The sequence below is a fragment of the Eriocheir sinensis genome, chromosome 14, assembly GCF_024679095.1.
Source record: "Eriocheir sinensis breed Jianghai 21 chromosome 14, ASM2467909v1, whole genome shotgun sequence".
Lineage (NCBI taxonomy): Eukaryota > Metazoa > Arthropoda > Malacostraca > Decapoda > Varunidae > Eriocheir > Eriocheir sinensis.
In genome coordinates, this window is record NC_066522.1 from 11,684,111 (window position 1) to 11,703,999 (window position 19,889).

General features: G+C 38.5%; 2 protein-coding genes across 7 annotated transcripts in view; one reads left to right on the top strand and one right to left on the bottom strand.

The window, feature by feature from the left end:
• Positions 1–14,108, top strand: part of LOC126998453 (activated Cdc42 kinase-like) — an 83,721-nt gene extending 69,613 nt beyond the window's left edge. For 4 of the 5 annotated variants that reach the window (XM_050860153.1, XM_050860157.1, XM_050860154.1 and 1 more), the window contains 6 exons: positions 219–503; positions 893–1,086; positions 1,612–1,687; positions 6,983–7,803; positions 9,057–9,426; positions 10,087–14,108. In XM_050860153.1, coding sequence (XP_050716110.1) covers positions 219–503; positions 893–1,086; positions 1,612–1,687; positions 6,983–7,803; positions 9,057–9,426; positions 10,087–10,305 — 1,965 coding nt within the window. In that variant the 3' untranslated portion in view covers positions 10,306–14,108. The remainder of the gene's footprint in view (positions 1–218; positions 504–892; positions 1,087–1,611; positions 1,688–6,982; positions 7,804–9,056; positions 9,427–10,086) is intronic. The other variant, XM_050860156.1, reaches the window with a different exon arrangement.
• A 1,490-nt stretch (positions 14,109–15,598) lies between these two features.
• The window catches only part of LOC126998456 (ras-like GTP-binding protein RHO), a 43,818-nt gene continuing 39,527 nt past the window's right edge, over positions 15,599–19,889 (bottom strand). For both annotated transcript variants that reach the window (XM_050860160.1, XM_050860161.1), the window contains one exon: positions 15,599–17,361. The gene's annotated coding sequence lies outside the window, so the exon portion shown is untranslated. The remainder of the gene's footprint in view (positions 17,362–19,889) is intronic.

Sequence of the window (19,889 nt, forward strand, 5' to 3'; positions counted from 1 at the left end):
TGCAATTCAATGTCATCAGCAGCCCTTTAACAATCCTACAGAATTATGATGTATAAGTGGGAGTTTAATTTCCCACCAGTACATGACCACAAATCCACAAATATCCAGCCAATTATTGCTGCAAACAGAAACAGGCAATGAAGATTCCACAAGCTATAAAACTAGATTTAGCTCCATTTGTTTGTCTTACCAATCTCAGTTATACCTTTCCAATCCAGTCAGGTATAGTACAAACAAGCTTTTGTGCTCAACAGCCATTCAGCGGCAGTTCCTTTGACCTCGGGCCAAGCTTGATGGATGAAGTCTTCAAGGCACTGGGAGGATCATCAACAACCACTGACCCCATCTCCTTGGACCCACCTACCTCCTTGCCGCCGCTCACCCCAACCCATCCCACTCAGGCACTGCTCGAGGACAACGAAACCCACAATGTCAAAAATGAGCTAAAGGAGATTGCCTCCAAGATCACTGGCAAGGACAGTTCCAAGAAGAAACAGGCCACGGTGAGGCTAACCATAATTGCCATCATCATATTCATAACCGTATTGATGTTCATATTCATTATCAGCATAAATTTTAATGTTCCACATCCCTCAAGGGGGGGAGGTTTATGTTCCAATCGATAATAAAAGAACTTCGTCAAAAAAGGAGAAAAGGCACCTCACAAAAATGAGCCACACTGCTTTTAAATGGTCAAAAAGTTTCTCACATACATCAGTAATAATGATGTAGGTAAAGTTACAGTTGGTTGCATGCCCTAACAGTGTGTGTGACCTTAGTGCCCATCTCTGTCTCATTAGCCCTTGGACCTGTGGTGGGTTAGCACCCACTACTACACTATTTTCATTTGTCTTTAGAACAGCAGGTAATCACTTTGACCAAACCACAACAGGTTAAGCCCATCTCAGCAGCTGATCAGCGTACCTTGGACTCAGCGATAGCAATGGCTAATGAACTCGCCTCTAAAAGCATGTCTGAGTTAGACTGCAACCAAGAAAGCCCACCAGACTCTGAGGGTATGCCAGATTCCCCGATCACCCCTTCCTCCCCTACAAAGCACCCTGGAGGCTCTCGGTTCTCCTTTAAGTAAGTGTGCCCACCACTTCGCCAGGAAGTTATGAATAATAGTGGTGTATCTTACTCCTCATTAGAATGTGTTTATAATATTGATATTTTCTAATGTTAGCTACATACATCTAAACTAACATCTTTATAGTATTTCTCATGCAAAGTACTTTGTTATATACATATTACAAACATATTACCTTCTTACAATGTCACCCTTCCTCCATGGTTCGTTTAGTGTAATCATCACCCAAGCTATGGGAAAGGAAAATGTTGGGTATATGCTATCTCTTTATCTATATCACTTATGCCCTGTCCCCTCACGGAAATTTCTCTCAAGGGGTTGGCCATGACAGAAGCACCTCCGACTTACCCTGTTCTAGCACTCCCTTTCACCACATTCAATCCTTCATCTGCCAACTCTTCAACTACTGTTACCATAAGAGTTTTTAAGAACCTAACCCATATGTATTGTATCATCATTTTTGTAATTTTTTTCCCCACTTAATTTATTTTCTTACTTACCCAAGATTTATCCCCCACCAGATTTTCAACAAAGGGAAGCCCCAAGCATGAGAGAAGACATTTCAGTGCTGAGGCTGCATCAATACCAGACATTCAGGTCAGTCAGACTCATCTATATCCTCATTACCTCAGGTCATAAAGCCACTAAGGAGTGTAACCTGTTGATCCCAGGCCCTTTTTTTATTTCCTCCACCCAAACACTAATGCTCAAACCTCCGAGGAAGCGGGGTGTTGGGATTAACAGGTTATACTGATCCGTGATGGAGCTCAGCCTCTCCTCCTCTAACAAGACCAAGGAAAAGGCACCAATGTAAGGTTATGGAGTGGGAGGTTTAGTGATCATGCAGAATCACTTCAGTTCTGTAGATATAAGTACAAACTGATACCAGAAATGTGGAGAGAACGTTCTTGCAGAAAACATGATAAAATTAGTGCATGATTTTGATTAACAACAAAAGCAGCATCCCTAACTAGCATGAGTATTGGGTTTTAATTGACTTAGCATACGTAGGATTTGAAAAACAGAATTCTACCTATGTCTTCAATGACCCATATGTCTTCTGTGCATACTCCTTTTCCATTTATAAGCAGCTGTGTACACACCATCTTCAAGTAAGGCTAAAGAAAGGGAGGAAATGTTTTAGGATACTCCCATAGCCTGTGGTACCATGGGTATATTCAGGGAACTACATCAATACAATGATACTAACAACACAGCTAGCAAGGGCAGCAAAAATTCTATGGCTTTAGTTTGCACATCACAGGAGTATTGATCAAACTCACAAATAAATTATATTAAGTTATGTGCCATGAATGGGAATGGGAAGTGAAAAAATTTAGTTACCATAGTTAATGTGATAAGGAAAAGAATGTAATGGTGGTATTGTGATGTAGTGACCAAAAGTGTAATTGGAATGGTAAAGGGAAAAAGCAGGAGAATTACTGAACTTGTCTCAGCATGAACAGTTGACAGGTTGCTCCATTTTATTACTCAAATATTTACAAGAATTGGGTTATTTTATTTTGAATAATAACTGACATGACAAGTTACGAATATATCGCCAAGATACAGCACTTTGATAACAGGGCTTGATTCATATTTTTGGTGTAGAAAAGATGAGAAATATTTTTCATTGGTTTCCATTTTACCACAATGTTCAAGTAAAGATGCTAATTGAAAATCCAGGTGCTGTCATGTTTTTTTAATAACTCCTGCTACTTCTTTTAATTTCTAACCAACTGTATGATGAGAAAGCATCATAAGGTTTCAGAGAGAGAACATTTTGCCTCATGGTTGCCTTCTCAATATTTCATTGAAAAAAATCTTCAAATATGACTTCCCTTCCCTGAAACTGCACCAAAATGCTGGTGCAAGTGGAAGTGCTGAAGAGGTACTTGTAGCCTAGTTACTTGGCATGCAAAGAGGAGATGAAGCCTATGGGAAAGCCCATTGGGAAGTGTTTCAAACATTTCTTTCTCCAGCACTTTGGAATCTTGGAAAGACTCGTGAGAATGTTATGTTGAAACAAAAATGGGGTTCCTTTTTGGGTGGAATGAAGCTTAATCATACTGTCATTAAGTCTTTTGCTTGATATTCTTGACATGGTTTCATTATTCTTTCTTCTCAAAATTGTCCCTCTGTATTTCTGTATGTATCTTTACAATTTTCGAGTAAAAGATATGTATTTACGTACTGTACTGTCACATTTATAGAGCATTTTATTGAAATGCTGTCACTAGGTGAGACCACATATTTTGAAAGTGACAAATCTTCTCTGAAACACTAACACCACTAATACCTCTGCAACCATGTATTATGATGCCTCTCTTTTTCTTTTCTTTGCAGTTGATCGATGAGGACATAGAAAACGTTTGACTTTGTTGGCGGAATAAATCTTTCCTTTTGATTCATATTTAACCGCGCTTTGCCATTCTAAGCATTAACTTTCCTCATTGCATGGAACAGTAATTAAGGTTACAATAACCTTTTATTAGCTGCATGACACATAACCACTACATGTAATGCATGGCATTTATATGAATTTTTATTGATTTATTATTGTTTTTATTGTACATGTTGCACTATGTCACCATTAGTTGTGGCCCACCCATGGAGTGCCTTGGTGGAACAGAAGGCCCTAGAAGCCTTTGCAAAAATTCACCTCAGTAAATCCTTGGCCTATCAAGCCATAAATCTATCACTCTTTCCACAGTAATGTACAGCTGCCTACATTCATGGCCAGAAGTTTTTCTCAGGACACATGTCAGTTTGTATATACCATGGCATATTGTTTGGGCCTTGTCAGGAGGCTGTTGCTGTCCATCTACCTGGTAACCCATGATATAAGCAAACTGCTACCAACTCACAAAACTGTTTCACCATCATTCTGGACATGAGTGCAAGTGGTTGTACCTTTTCATAGACTTGACCCACTTACCACAGGTGGCCTTCCTCTGCAGTGACTAGACTCACTGTTATTAAGCTACCAGAGAAATTGACATATTTAGTAAAATATGAAATTGCCTGCAAGCAGTTTGCAGCTCCTGTGTTACAGCTTCAATTCCTATTTGCTTTTTGGCAAGGCATACATGCACATGCGTCCAGCACATTTGCCATAATTTTAGGATAAAATTGTTTTATTGCCAAGAAAATGAAACTAATCAAAATATCAATACACTATTAGGAAAAAGCACTGGCTGATTATAGAGGAATCTGCAGCCACTGAAGGGCACGAAAAAACTATACTATGCTGCCGGAGGAACTAGTGTTAATTTCACAAAGAAAACTTATTTCTAGTTCATGTGGCCCCTCAGGTTCTGGGATCAACAGAAAACAAAAACATGAATGCCAGTAGTGCTTAAATAAGAAAAGCATTACATTTTTATTTTTATAAACTATAGTTGTAGGTTAACATAGTTAGTGTGGGACCACTAGCATCCAGGAAAAATGGGACCAAATGTCCCATACTTCTATGAACAGACAGTTGAGAGAAAAGTATTATGGTCCAGGCTTAGAGAAAATAATTTTGTAGTTTGAGTAGCAATAGAGAATGAAGGGTATATGTTGCAGTGAAAGAAATAAATTAAAATGAAATTATAGAGAGGAAATATACAAGAGTATATAACTATATGAAAATACTAGTTCAGATGGGAAAACAGATATTGGCTTTAGACTTAAAAGTAATGCTAGGCTGAAACAAAATAACACTAAAGAACAAGCTATACCTGGTCTTCCCCGAGTGCCAACCCCAGTTGCTGGGCCTATGGAACAAGCATAATAAATGCCCTTTTAAGGATTGGGATCTCTATTATTAACAAACCTCAGATGATAAGTGTACTGTTTGTAAAAATAACAATAAAAAAATTTAAGTTCCTGACTGTAGAAACAGAAAACTAGCTGTTATTAGGCCAAGTAGTAATTCATACAAAATAAACAGTGTAATGAAGGAACTATTGCCATAACAGTCTTCATTCAGTATTATTGACCATGATGAGCTTAGTTATGTGCCAACTAATTATAGGAAAAGGTTGCAGTACACCAGATTTGACCAGAGTGACTTTTTGTGTAGTACTGTATTACATTTGAACGAAACTCTCATAGCTTTGCCAGATTGTTTTATTTTGTGAATGAAGATGCCTAAGTGTTTGTCAACTGTCTGACTGACACATATTACCAGGTATGTTGTCTCATTTAATATGGAGTTAATCTGGACAATTTGAAACATGAAACTTGAGCAGCATGTTGTACCATGAATCAGACACGTCTCCCTGACCAGTGATGGCAAAATTACCTCCCTCCAATATTCATATACGTAATATTTTAGATGTTAAAGAAGCTGCTGCTTGGCCATTAGTTTTATGGGCATGTTAGAATTAGGGAATTAAAAATGTAGGTAGCATTTTTATACTGTAATTATAGACTTATACTAAGTAAATTGTTTTGAGCTAGTTTTAAATTAGGTGAGTTGAAATATTAGTGAATGAATTTCATACAAATCGCTGAAGAAAATACTTTATATCATGACATTACTGAACCCTGCCAAGGTTTTGTGATTTAAGGTCAAGAAAAAGAACATCCTAAGACAGACTGCTGTGCTCACTGAACACTGGGGTAAACTATAATTGTAATATATATATATATATATATATATATATATATATATATATATATATATATATATATATATATATATATATATATATATATATATATATATATATATATATATATATATATATATATATATATATATATATATATATATATATATATATATATATATATATATATATATATATATATTTATTTATTTATTTATTTATGCACTGTACTGGCAGTACACTAAAAGGTACCAACAAACACTTGGCCTTGGCAGCAGCACAGGCAAGCCCAGTCTATGGTCACCATTAGTTCAAGACATATAGCCACTTCAAATGTTCAGAGTCCCTTGTTTAAATGTATGAAACACCCCAAAAATACTTGAGCTCATGCTAATTTTCAGAAGGGAAAATGATTTCCAAAATTGTCCAAGTTATCTTTTTTTTTTTTAGACCAGAAGCATGTGCAGCATGCTGAGGTATTTGGTGAAAAGATAGAAGCCAGAGAGGCCTCAGTAACTGTGAGACAAGACACAGGCATTGTTTCACACTTGTTTTTATTCAGCATCCCACTAAAGGATGATGATAGTTCTCGCTTGCTCACTGTGGAATAACAGCAGCCTCATTAGATTTTTTTTTCTGCAAAAAGCCTTCAGTGATAAAAATTAATAAGTGATTAATACCTGCTGCATTGACATGAGACTGTTCTTGTGGTCAGTTAGTCAGTCAGCAGCATCAGGGAACACTTGAAATGTTTTTAAAGTTACAAAATCATGAGTGATTTTCTTTCTATAATTCAAGATTAATGAATAGTATCTGTTTGGAAAAGATTTAGGTTGAGTATTTTACTGTTGGTATTGCATTTTAGCCATGCAACCAAGAGGCATAATAAGGTCTTGTCATGGCAGTTCTTTAAGAGGATCTTTAGACGTTCCAATAGGTCACAAAACCTTAAGAAAACTCTACAGTTAAGTGTGTCACAACCATAACTTTTGATTAGTCAATTACTTACATCAGACCACTGGCAGCCTAAAATAAGCTCACATTTTGTGTATATTTGATTTTTTTTATTACGTAAGGTTCACCTGCATGCCAGTCACTTGTTGCCTTAAGATATTGTTTCAAATTTAATTTTAGTTGTAGAGTAGCTTACATCAGTGTTGCTTTATTTAATCAGTTTAATTAACCCTTTGCACCCATCACCTTTTGTGCAGACTGTCTGTCTGTCCATCCCTCCCTGTTATGTTCCTTTTTTTCATGTTAGTGCACTTGTCTTTTGTTTGCCCCAACACAGTCAAGCATATCAGAGGAGGCCAGGGAGGTGTACAACTCCCTGGTGGAACGGCCAGGGCTTGACCCTGACTCCCTAGGGTGCCGGGTGGAGCCTGATTCACCCCCTCCTAGTGATCCAGAGCCAGCTGAGCACAATCCCCTCAGAATGCTTCGGGCAGGTGTTACTGTGCGGCCAAAGATCAGGGGAAACAAGCACAACCTTGGTGGAGGCTCAGGGTTCAGCACCATCGAGCGAAGCCATGGCATGCGGGGGGGTGGGTTGAGAGGAGAGGGCCACACCACAACCACCACCCCCACATCTGCTGACCTTTCCACACACCAAACACTACCCAAGGGCTTCAAGCACAGTAAGGTCCCACCACCTGTCAAGCCCAAGCCATCACCACTCATAATTCCCAACTCAGCTCACCGCACCAGCAGCAGTGATGCAGACACAGGGACCAGTCCTGATGGCAGCAACTTTGATAGTAGCCACGATGCCATAAACCTACTTCCTTTGCCTCCCCGAGACCGCACACGGCCCACTGCAAGCCTCACCAAGCCCAGACACCAACGCAAACACCCACTCATCATTCCCGGTGGTGTGACGAACTCACTCCTTCGGGGAGGTGGCCATGTCTCGGCTCTTACTTCAGGAGATAAACAGGATGCCCCTACCGGCCGCCTGGTAATCCAGCACACTCACAACCCACAGCTGGAGTCCCACAGTGCCCCTGATGATGTTTCCACTACATTGCAAACTTCTGAGAGTCTAGAAGGAGAGGAGGCAAGCGGAACACTGGGTTCAAGACTTCCGCCTGCCAAACCACCCAGGCTGTTCACGTGAGTCAGGCAAGATTTGGCCTTTTTTTCATCTGCTCTTTTCTTGATACAACAAATCTCTTTATGAAATGCTCTTTCCTTGTTCACTAGTGATACATTTTGGTGTTCATGTTGCTAAACTGCGAGAGAATATTGAAAGACTAATGATTAATGTATCTGGAAGATAGGTACTATTTGGGGTTTCTAAAGTGGAAAGTCATGTGTCACTAATTTGAAGAGCTTTTACTTAAGGGCAATTGACACATTACAAGAATAGCTGTGATTTGTATCTACTTAGAGCTGGAGAAGCCCTTGACAAGGTACCACACATATAAGAGAACCAAACAGGAGCACTATGGAGTAGGATTCCTGAGAGACTAATAAATGGGGACAGTAACATCATAATAAAAGACACAAGGTAACACACAAAGTAACAAGTGGAGTTTAACTTTGTGTAAGGAATAAATAATTATGCAAGAAGCCTGATTGCAGATGATGCCGAGATCATGAGTAAAATAAAAGCTGAAAAGGACTTTAAAAGGATGTAAGAAGATCTTCCTAGGATTTATGAGGGAAGCCAGGGATGGTAAATTAAATATAATGAAAAAAAAAATAAAGAATCCAATTTATTTAAAATGCGTAACAGCGCTAAGAGGTCACCTTTTAACCATACAATGGGAAATTAGAATATGAGTATAAAGGAAAAAAAAAGACTTGTCCAGTATAATTCATCACATTGATAAATTTCATGTAACTAGATTGTCAGAGAGACTTGTCAGCTGCTGACATAAACAATATTGAGAGGATACAAAGTGGAGTGGCCCCTAGCCTGACAGATTTAGCATACAAGTAAAGACTGGAAACTATGGGGCTGGCATTCTTAAAGGAAAGAAGAGAGAGAAAGAGATAACATAATTTCAGTGTTCAGGGGGATGAAGAGAATAGACAGAATTGCTGGAGATCTGTTGATATGGAACGGGGGAGCAACTAGAAGGCATGAAATGAAGTTGAAAAAGATAAGATGCTTGAAAGATGTTAGGAAATACAGTTTCTCCAATTGAGAGAAATACATCTTAACCATTAGAATCATTGAACATTGGAACAGCCTGGGGTAAGAGATTGTTCAGTCCCAAAACTTAAATGGGTTTGACCAATTGAGTTGGGACTCCATGAGTGTAGCTTATTTCCTGTAAATCACAACTAGGTAGGCACAAATAGAGAAATACACCCACATAAATATACAAATCCACCTCTCTTCCCTTCACCCTTCACAGAAGCCCCAGCTCTCTGAATGACAGCTTTGAAAGTCAAGTGGCAAGTGAAATGGATGCGCTTGATGACATACAAGAGGAAGAGCTGAGTGTATCTCCTCCTGGACCCCATCCTCCAGCCTACCCCACCAGCAGTGCCCCAGAGCCTCACACCCCATCCCCTGATCCCCTCCTGCCTTCTAATGGTTTTCGAGAGAGGCTAGGGGGTGGGGGGAGTGGCGGTAGTTCCCTCTACCAGTATGGGGATCACGTATCATGTGAGGATCTACTTGATTTTGCAATGGACCGACCCAACTCCCGGCGCACCCAGGGACCGGCGCGGGGGACTCAGTCTGACGAGGTGCACATCATGCAGAAGGTGCTCAAAAATGAGGTGCGGATGTCTGATGGTCTCACTTTGTTCTTACTGATGTTTTGTGTATTGTGTGTTTCTTTATTATAAATTTATTTTGGGGTCCATTTCTATCATTACTATATTACCTTGTCTACCTGTTTTATCCCTTTAGCAAGATAAATGCTATGGTACAGCTTTTGCCCACTGAACCCACATTTGTACTGTTTTCACATTTCTGCTCATCAATATATTTACACTATAAAATCTGGCAAATTTCCCTATAAACTTTCATAATGAACTTCACCTATGTGTGTAACAGTATTTTGATATACACAAGTGCCTCATGCCTTTCAGTGATCAGAATATTAAGTAATGCCTATTTTTTATATTTTTATGCCAATACTATTTGACTAACCTTTCTTTTTTCTTCCCTCAATCCCTCCTCTTAGCATGTGTATCCTTAGTCATCCCTACCAGTGAATCCTGCTGATAGTCTTGTCCTTTTCCAGACATTTTTTTTCACTCTGGATTTTGTTACTATTTTCATCATCCCATACTTTGATTTTGGCTTGTCTAATTCATTCCCTATAACCTCTTGTTTTACCAACAACTACCAATCTTTTTTCCCAACCATTATTTTTTGTTCCTTCCCATTCTCCATCCCTACAACTAACCCTTCTTACACCCCCTTACCCTCAGCATGTGTCACCGGAGGAGTGCGTTGTGGCTCTCAATGAGTGTGAGTGGGATGTGCATCGTGCCCTGAAGCTGACCAGGCTACAGCTTCTCATCCCGGCTCACCGCGTGCCCCTAGAGGCAGCCCGCAGCACCCTTGCCTCCTTCTCCTGGGATGTGGGGAAAGCTGCCTCATACATAGTGGCCACACAAGGCATCAGTGAGGATACAGCACAAGTCTGAGCCATTTTAACATTACTGCCTCATTTACCAATTCAGCAAGGGGAGGCAAGGCCACATGAAGCACCACTAACTACCCTTTGATACCAATAGCATATCAGTATGGGGGAGACCCACTGTCCACTTTCCATAACTGATACTTTCCTCTATTCATCCATCCAGAACTTATCCCAGACAAAGGATGTAGTCAACCCATCAGAGGCTCCATCTGTGGCTTTGGGATCAAGGAAGCCACCTCCTCCTTCCCTACAGAAAATTATCACCGTTCTTGACATTTTTAATAACTTGCTCATTTCTGATATGTGCCTTGTCATGTCACCCCATAATTATTTTATTTCACAATAATTTTACTCATAAAGGAAAGCAGTCATGGGTTAACAGAGCAGAAAATGCCTGTTGGTGCCTCTCCCCTATTCCCCCAACACTGCCCCCTCCTTTATACTAGTTTAGAGCATAATAAAGGCATAGCAGCTTAAAGGAGGTTTAAGGGGACCTATCAGAGGAAGGAAATAAGAGAGCTGAGAAGAGGAAATGATAACAGTTTTGCCTAAGATATAACAAACAGGCTTGGCAGACTTGGCTAATGTAAAACAACCACACAGGTGGATCTCAAGTCCCAGGTATACTTTAGAGGAATGGCTGGAAGTAAGACACCAGCATCCCAGCAGTATTTTTCAGGATTTTTTATTATCATTGACACCCTAATTAAGAGGAAAAAATTAACTCAGGCACAGGGAGAGGCAAAACTCTGAACTCTTTGGCATTTGTCCTGTAAGGACAACCCTGAAAGTGGTTTATAGTATTTCATCTGATAAGAGTTTGGTTCTGTAACAGGCAGAGAAGAAAATTACCCGAGTGAGCTGAAATGGACAAGAAATTAAACAAGATGTGACTGGAATGTACAGAAAATTGGAATATGTGAGTGGAGTGTACAGAAAATTTACTATAAGTGATTATAATGTACATAAAAAGTTGAGTTTGCAGGACATAATCTCAGTGAGTGACTGAACAATGCCAGATGACTCATGAATGTACAGGATATTGGTACTTTGATGTTTCTGTTTGACTTGGAAGACAAAATATACAGAAGCCAGACCAGAAGAAAAAAAGAACATCATGATATGTGCAGGAATGTGTGTGTGTGCATGCATGCATGCATAACTGCGTGTGTGTGTGTGTGTGTGTGTGTACTTATGTGTTTGTAAGTGTATGTATGAGAATGGAACCACATACAAGAATATCTAAGAAATACCCAGAATGCATTTTTGTTTTCATAAATTGTTCAGGACCACTCCCTTGAGAGGTTGCTTATTATACTGTATCTCCTGTCACTACCACCACTGATGCAAGTCAGTGATAGCAGAGTTGTGTCAGTGAGAACTCTTCATTACATCTTTACATTCTTCAAGTTTTTCTAATTTATAATAATTTTGGCTGTTCAACAGAATAAGTGGTATCAATTAAGCAATCTTCTTTCATCTAGATTATTTTTATCAACTAGATCTTCACTTTCCTGGAACTGAATTACCTTATTAAACAAGCCATACAAACCTTTCCTCTGTGATGGTGAGTTCACTAGATGAGTTGCTGAGTGACATGTCCTGACCCATTCTACCACATATATGAAATATGATGGTTAGGATGTACTTACAGTCAATAGTGCAACCAGTGACCAGGAGCTTTGTATGATTGGAAGAAACTTTTCAGAATAGAATGAACTGGAGCTTTGGTGAAATTGCTGTCAGTAATGATTAATAATGTCACTTTTCATGTACTATTTTGAAAATTCAGTATCTCATATGCTAGACTTTTGGTTTCTCCATAACAGCAGAAAAAAGTCAAATGTCTGAACTATTATTATCTGAGGAATATACATGCATTACAAATTAGTTTCAACATTGTGCAGTCATGGAATAACAAGAAATTTTCATCATTGATGTAATTATATAATTGCTCAGTCATTGTACCAACCTATTTTACTTGTTTATATATATTTTTGAGATATTTTTTAAAGGTGTCATATATTAGTTGTTTTTGTTTCAGTTCGGTCAGTATAATCTTTTGATTGGCAGTGGACTGAAGACTCTTAAGTCTTCCTTGGTTATGTTCAAGGAGATGCAATCATATAGCAAAAATTCTATGGAAAAATAGGTGCAAGAAAAAACACTCTATAACTTCAACTTCCTTTAGCTGAGTTACATCCCTTTTAGGTATCTCACAAGATGTTCTTAATCTCCATTTCACAAAATGTAAATAATTTGTGGTCTCCAGATAATGTATTCTGCATATACAGAAAATATTTTGTATTAGTACAGTTTACCTGTAACTTAATCCGAAACAATGCACACTAGGCAGTGCAGGCCGATGAAAGAGGAGCACACCCTTGGCCTTGGTACTGGTGCCAATGTCATTTCATCCTTATGCCTTGCATGGGTGACCACAAGTTGAAACAACTGTTTAAAATGGTGCAACAATATCTCTGCTTTGAATCTTCCTGCAATATTTAAAGTTGTGTTGATAAGTGCCTTTTTATAAATCTTAGATGGGCACTGGGGACCACTTGCACACCCATAGGATGCACCACAGATGTAAAACAGAGAATATGTGTCCCTGAAATCCATAACCAAGAGAATGGTCATTGAGGTCAAATGCATGTGTAATCCTTCTCCTGTCTACTTAATCCTGTTCTCTTTCAGCCTGCCAGGAAAGCCTCATCAGATGATCTAGAGAAGATAAACATGGATTTGATGGGATGAGGTTTTGATTTATCAGTTAAGCCTAATATGTATGATACCCTTAAATGTACCATCTGCCTCTGTAGCAAAGGTGGGCATTCCACAGTTTAAGTCCACTAATCGCTAATAGTGGACTAACAAAAAATTTGGGAAATAGCGTTAGTGGAAAATTAGAAAAATTAGTGGGGTTGCAGTTCACTTAATGCCAAAATTATAGTCTGCTAACAAATTCTCAATCGCCAAGAATGAACTTTCCAGGTAATTCAAGAATATTCTTGAAAGTGTGGAGAAACTTCTAGATTAGGGTGGGCAGACGTCCCGGATTTTAATGGTTCGTCCCGGAAATAAAATTGTCCCGGATTTCATGCACTGTCCCGGAAAATGACTGTAATGAGGATTTTGTATTTTGCTGGTTTAAAACTTATATTATATATGAAAATATATAAATTGTAAGGTAATTTTATTGGAAATTATGTTTTTAACTACCAATAAAGGGTTAACGGACTGTTGCGGACTTCATTAATGGACTAAAAAAAATTATTAGCATTAGCGGATTTGCGATAGTAGACCGGCGAAGCTGGAAAATTTGCGGATTAGCGATTAGCGGAATGCCCAACAAAATTAGTGGAATTGCGAATTGTGGACTAACAAAAAATTAGCGGGTGCCCACCTCTGCTCTGTAGTATCACATCCACAGAGTAAGAGTGATGCCTTGTTTTGCTTGGCCACTTTATTGGTTTACAGGAAAAATTGTACCTCTTCCTGACATGCAACTTCACGGCATCTATTTTCGTACTTTTGTATTTTTATATGAAACATGCCTATTTAAGTGCGAGTCCATTTCACTGCTCAAAATCCTCAAAGGCCTTGAGGTGTGTATGTGAATGTTCGTGTGTGTGTGTTTGTGTGTGTGTGCGTGTGTGTTGCCACAGACCTACAGTAATTTCAGAGTGGAGGAAAGAGTTGGGTTTGTGAAGTGCTCGAGTCCCCAGTAGTTAACCTGTGCAATGTCGGTGGTAAGCTTTCCTTGACTAACCATGTACGTAAATAAACTGTTATATATAAATATCATTTGTCACTTCTTTGATCACCCTTTGTGTCTAATGTCTTTTAGAATTACTCTTGCCAATCACCTAGATATATCTAATGATGAAATTCATATCATGACTCCAACATCAGTCCTTGCTTCTTTTAGTATAGTACGTATGAAAAATTTAATCCAGTTAAGTTTTACAGGTTTGTTTCACATTGGAAAAATATTTTTCTTGTATTTAATTGATAAGAAACATATTTTCATTTTTTTCATGAAAAGCTTTTCTCATATTGACTCGTACTGAGAAAAGATTCAGACTCACTAATGAAGGGCTTGCAATTTCTTACTTTTTAGCTTCAATGTTAAACACATTTATCAGTGATATAGAACTTGGGCTTAAAAACATCCAGGACATTTCAGTGAGGATTCTTATTGCTATATCAAACTTTGATTGACCAGTATTTAAGAGTGCAATATGCATATGAATACGATCATGTATTCATTTAATTGAATTTTTAATCCTTAGTGTTGATTATTCATTTTGGAAAACAATAATCACCACAACTTTGTAAATAGTTGTGAAATGAATTGACTAAAGTAATAACTTTGCCAATACTGCACATGTTGCTGCTCATCAGGTTGCTACCTGTAATACTTCATTACCCATTTTTTTACAAAATTGGTCATTGAAAACAGCTTAGACTTGTGGCTTGGTATATATGATTAGCATGTATTCCAATACTAAATGACATCTGTCACTGGATGTAAGGTGTGCCACCTACTTCTGTTTGTCAGTCTCATTATTATGTTTTCAGCTTAGTATTTTGGCTGTATTCTTGTTTTTACATGGGGAGTAGAAAAGAAAATGACATGGTTCTTTGTATACATTCATAATGCCATCTCACAATGAGTAAGCAAAAAATACAGGGAAGTGCTGTAAAATGGGTGCAGCACCCTAAGGCATGTGTGAAAGTCACACTCTAAGGAGATGACCCTCCATATTGAATAAGTTTTGGATGAACTGGAGGATTGGGATGGCTTGGTGCATGGACTGGTTGGCTTAGTACCCATAGCAATAATCACTTTGTTTTTTTTTGTTTTTTCTCTCAAAATAGCTTCTTAAACCAGGCCTCTCAGGCCCACCTTCACCTCTTTTCACCTGGCCAGTCATCTGCATGCATATAAACCTGGGATAAATCCTAGTGGAAGCTGTAGGCCTCAGGTGTATCAATATTTAACCCAGTCTAAGTTAGTGTCAACACATCTGCCTCAACTGCTCTCCCACATTCTTCCTAACCATATTTGCTGAGTCAAAGCAAAATTAAATTTATTCACCCATCCTATGGTTTGTTCACTCTTGCTTATTCTTACAGTGCACATGTAATCAAATTTCCCCTTTGCATGGCACACATGGGCAAAAAAAAAAAAAAAAAAAAAAAAGGCCTGATAAGATAACGCACAAGTAATGTAGGTGTGATTCAGCAATAATGATTAGGACAGGTACTGGAGTGTAAGGACAGTCTCTTGATAAAAGGATACATATTTATTACAAAAGGGTAAACTGAATGTGATGTACACTGGCTGTATACTGATTTTTAGAGCTATTCACTGTTGAAACATATAATCTTTTCATGATATTATAGCGTTGAATACACATGAAAAGCAATTCAGCTAACACTTTGCAATACATGGTGCAGACTCAACAAGCCAATGAGACCCAGGAACAGCCACTGTTTTGTCCATGCTAAGGTAACAATTTCTCAAGAAGCCTAACCTAAATTATCTCAACATATAAACCACAAATATCAATTTGATAAACACCAACATTTAGTCAATGAACAAAAAATAAATATATATATATTTATATATGTATGAAATTATAACTCTCACTGGCTTGAAGAAGCATCACCAAGCGAAGATCCTTTCTGAGCTGGTAAATAATTTGAAGCTGCAAGTCTAGTAAACTTGGTTCAATGATTGTACATACATACAAATCAATATAAAAAATCACACACAGTATTACACACTAAAGGTGTTGACTTGGGGGATAATTTCATCTCAAAGTATGTCAGCAGCTGACAAGAGCTAAACTGGAGAAAGGTCAGAGAAAGTAGCTTTCTTGATGCAAAATAATTTTCAAGTAGAAAATCTAACTACACATGTACTGATTTTTGTCTTGGTATGTAAGATATAATTTTAGGGAAGACACAGCTCTAAATTGACTCATAGGGGGTGAGCTGTGGCCTTTAGTACCAAATAAAACTATAAATTAAGTCATTTGGCATTTGTAATGTTGCACTAAATAATGCAGGTATAAAGAAAATTAAACAAAATTATGCAAATATAGTAATAAGCAAATTTAATAATTCTCTTCTATTCAAACTAAAGACAAATACTAAAACAAAAGATTACAAGGACTTATAAATTATAAGAATATACTAGTGAATAGTCAATGGGTACCAATATAAATTTTGTTAGTTTTATGCCACCAGTATTCACTTGAGTGGTTCTGTAGCAGACCAGAGCATGGTAGTATTTCATGGCCCAGTGATACATAACTATTTCATCAAATAAGGAAGTATATATTATTGAACATCCCAACATACAACTCCATTCATCAACTCTCCCATCATCGGCTCAGTAATATAAAAAAGAGGCTGAAGTTAAAAGTAATAGATATCAGCCTAAATACTAAAGCCACAATACCATTTACTATGCATATATGAGACGACTCCTCACACTTACCATGAGGCTTCTGAGAGTACCATTAGACAACGGCTGCCTGAAGTAGACAAAACTAAAGTTGGATCCTTTCACCTGTTGTATGTTTCTGGACTTCAACCAAATTTTAATGAGGCCAGCAAGTTCTCATGACCTACAACTACTCCCTCATGAAACTGAAGCTACCACTCCTCAACCTGTCCCCTTCCTAGGTAATGAGAATACACAAAAAATTAAGGGAAAAATATATTGACGACAATAAATTACACTTGCTTCACTTATGCAAACTGACTGACTTCAAAACCTATCTGCAAACAAATATATATTTTCATCTAAGTCACTACAAACAACACCACTGCATCCCTTTAGCTCACATTCTTCAAACCATGTAAGCACTGATGGAGAAATGACAAGTGCCTCATCACCAGTTTTCTATTGTACCAGCTTAAAGAAAGCTTAGAAAAGCACAATAGAGGAAGGGGAGGGGAGGGGAGCCAGTACAATTTCAAACCTCCAGGTAGCAAGCTCTTGGGCATACTGCATTGTGCCTTCCTTCTCATCCCTTACATCCTGTAAAATGGAAAAATAAAAACATCAGTATGAAGCTTTTGTTATATAAACACTATGTACAACAATTTGGTCAGGGTTGTCTTGCATACTGCATAGTGTACCTTTCTCCAATCTTCTTCATCTAAAAAGCTCTTAATGCTTGCCTCTGCCAGCCTTGTTCTCCCAAGGTAACTTTTAAAGCAACCGTAAAGAAACAAGGACATCTGCTATGACATAATGCCCTTGGTGGCTTCAAGCAGGGGATATGAAATTATACACACACACACACACATCGTGGCTGAAGAAAACAAACATTGCTGCCTTGCATAGTTATGTATCCTGTGTTAACTGGGTTGACACCAATGCAGCTGTACTGCCTTACATAGGTACAGTAAACCCTCGATATAACAGATCAATTGGGGGGGAACTTAGTCCGTTAATGCCAAGTCCGTTTTAAGCGGCATTAATTTAAAAATACGTATGATAATACCGGCAAACCTGATAAACGTAGGTATATATATATTTTTTATTGCGTATGTTGTCTGCACGTTGTCTGTATAGCTGCACACCACACTTGGCGACAGACTGAGAGGTACTGAGGCTGCCAGGTTGGCAGTAGGGCCCTGCGGGGGGGTCGTATTGTTGCAGGTGTAGGTAAAATTTTACAAATGCACTGGCAGACACTTTTTTTGTTTTCAGTGTGTGATGAAATAATCTGCTAACTGTTTTGGTCACAAATCATTAAATGCCTGTTATACACCTGCTGCCACAGCCATAAAATAGCTCGCAGAGGTTCAACTTGCTTACTGTTTCAATATATCACTCACCGTTCACAAAGATCACAAGTGGACAAACAAGAACAAAACCAGGCAGATTAATGTTTTTCCTGCTGTGTATTCCCCCAGTGCACATGTGTGGTGAACAGCACAGCAACTAATTTCTGCAAGGAGATATTTCCCACAACACGGGCTGGTGTAAATACGCTCTTCAATTTAATGGGAACCAAAAGAAGGAAAATATTTCATCAGGTGGGCTGAAAAAGACTACAGTAACCAAGTGATGGGATAAAGGGAGGGGGCCAAGGTGGCTGGCATACGTTATTGTAATTACCGGGTGCGGTTGCTTCAAAAACTATTCTCAGTCAGTCCCCATGGATCTCTGACTCTCTGACCTTGTCCATTATATCCGAAATCCGTTAAAAGCGGGTCAGTTATATTGAGGGTTTACTGTAGTTCTGTAGCTGATGTTCATTGGGTTGATAGCAATGTAGCTAAGACTAGTTATATAAGAAACTTAACAGTTAATATTTTGATGCAAACACGATTGAAACTTTAAATGTCTGCTAGATATATTAATGGAGAAGGAAGTTTGTGAATGACCTACTGGATTTGCCATGTGCAAGCCATCTGGCCTCTTAGCCTTCTTATATCACTGTATATCATTGTGTACTTAGCAGTTGATCTTTCCTTTCAGACTGATCAATAATGGTTACCTGAGGAAACTTAGGAAGGTAAACTGTGGTAACCCAGATATCACACTTGCCCTGTGTCCTGGTGTAATGGGTTCTTCCTCACCACAGACTAATCAGCCAGAGAGAGATAAGCACAGAGTACTAGCAGCTTAGCACAAACTGCAAACTATACCTAAATTTACTATTTTTTATATCACTAGTGCTTCTGTGGTGAAGTAGTTAGAATGCCAAGCTACGAATCTGTGGGCCTGGGTTTGAATCCCGCCCTGGTCAGTTGAGCAGCCCACTCAGCTGTTCATTCTCCTTTTCAGGCTGGTTGAGGAGTACCTGGGGAAACTTGGGGAAGATAAGCTGTAGTAACCAGGGGCCGCATACTCAAAACATTCAAAGGCGTTGTCGTGGCAACAGTGCAATTCCGCACTGCCGTTCCCCAAAATGTGCATACACAAAAGCTCGACTGGATGGCGCTATTTTTGAAAACAGGGCTCAAAAGTGCCTTTGTAGAAAGGTAGGGTTGGAGCTGCCATTGAGGAGGCAAAGGTGCCCTGTGGCGAGTCAGTGGAGGAGAACACCTGTCTCCTAGCTAACAATTACATGAAATACAACCTCAGAACTTGTTTTTGAGTGAAACACATCATTTCAAGAGTAATTACTGGGTGGCAGCACCATAGTAAACTTGTTTTACCTAATCAAATAAGGAGTTATCAATGATTTCAGGGATCTTGAATTGTGATTCATGAAGTTATTTAATGCTGTTTTATCCACTCACTGTGAGGTGGACCCCAAGTAACACTATAATAGGCTAATAAATGGAGTTATGTTACTTCAGTAGATAGAACAATCGATGGTGTTATTATTGATAGGGGCTCACGGGATGTGACAACAGCCAAGTATTAGGCTATAGCTTAATACTCGTAAACGAGCTGTTTTTGTATTATTTTCACAAGCTTAAAGGTGTTAATATGACCTATATTGTAAGGAACATACTTTTATTAAGGTTTCTGTGTAAATTTGAGTATCACTTGACATGTATTATGTAAAATCACCATATTGTGAAGATCTAAGTAGCCTATCACCA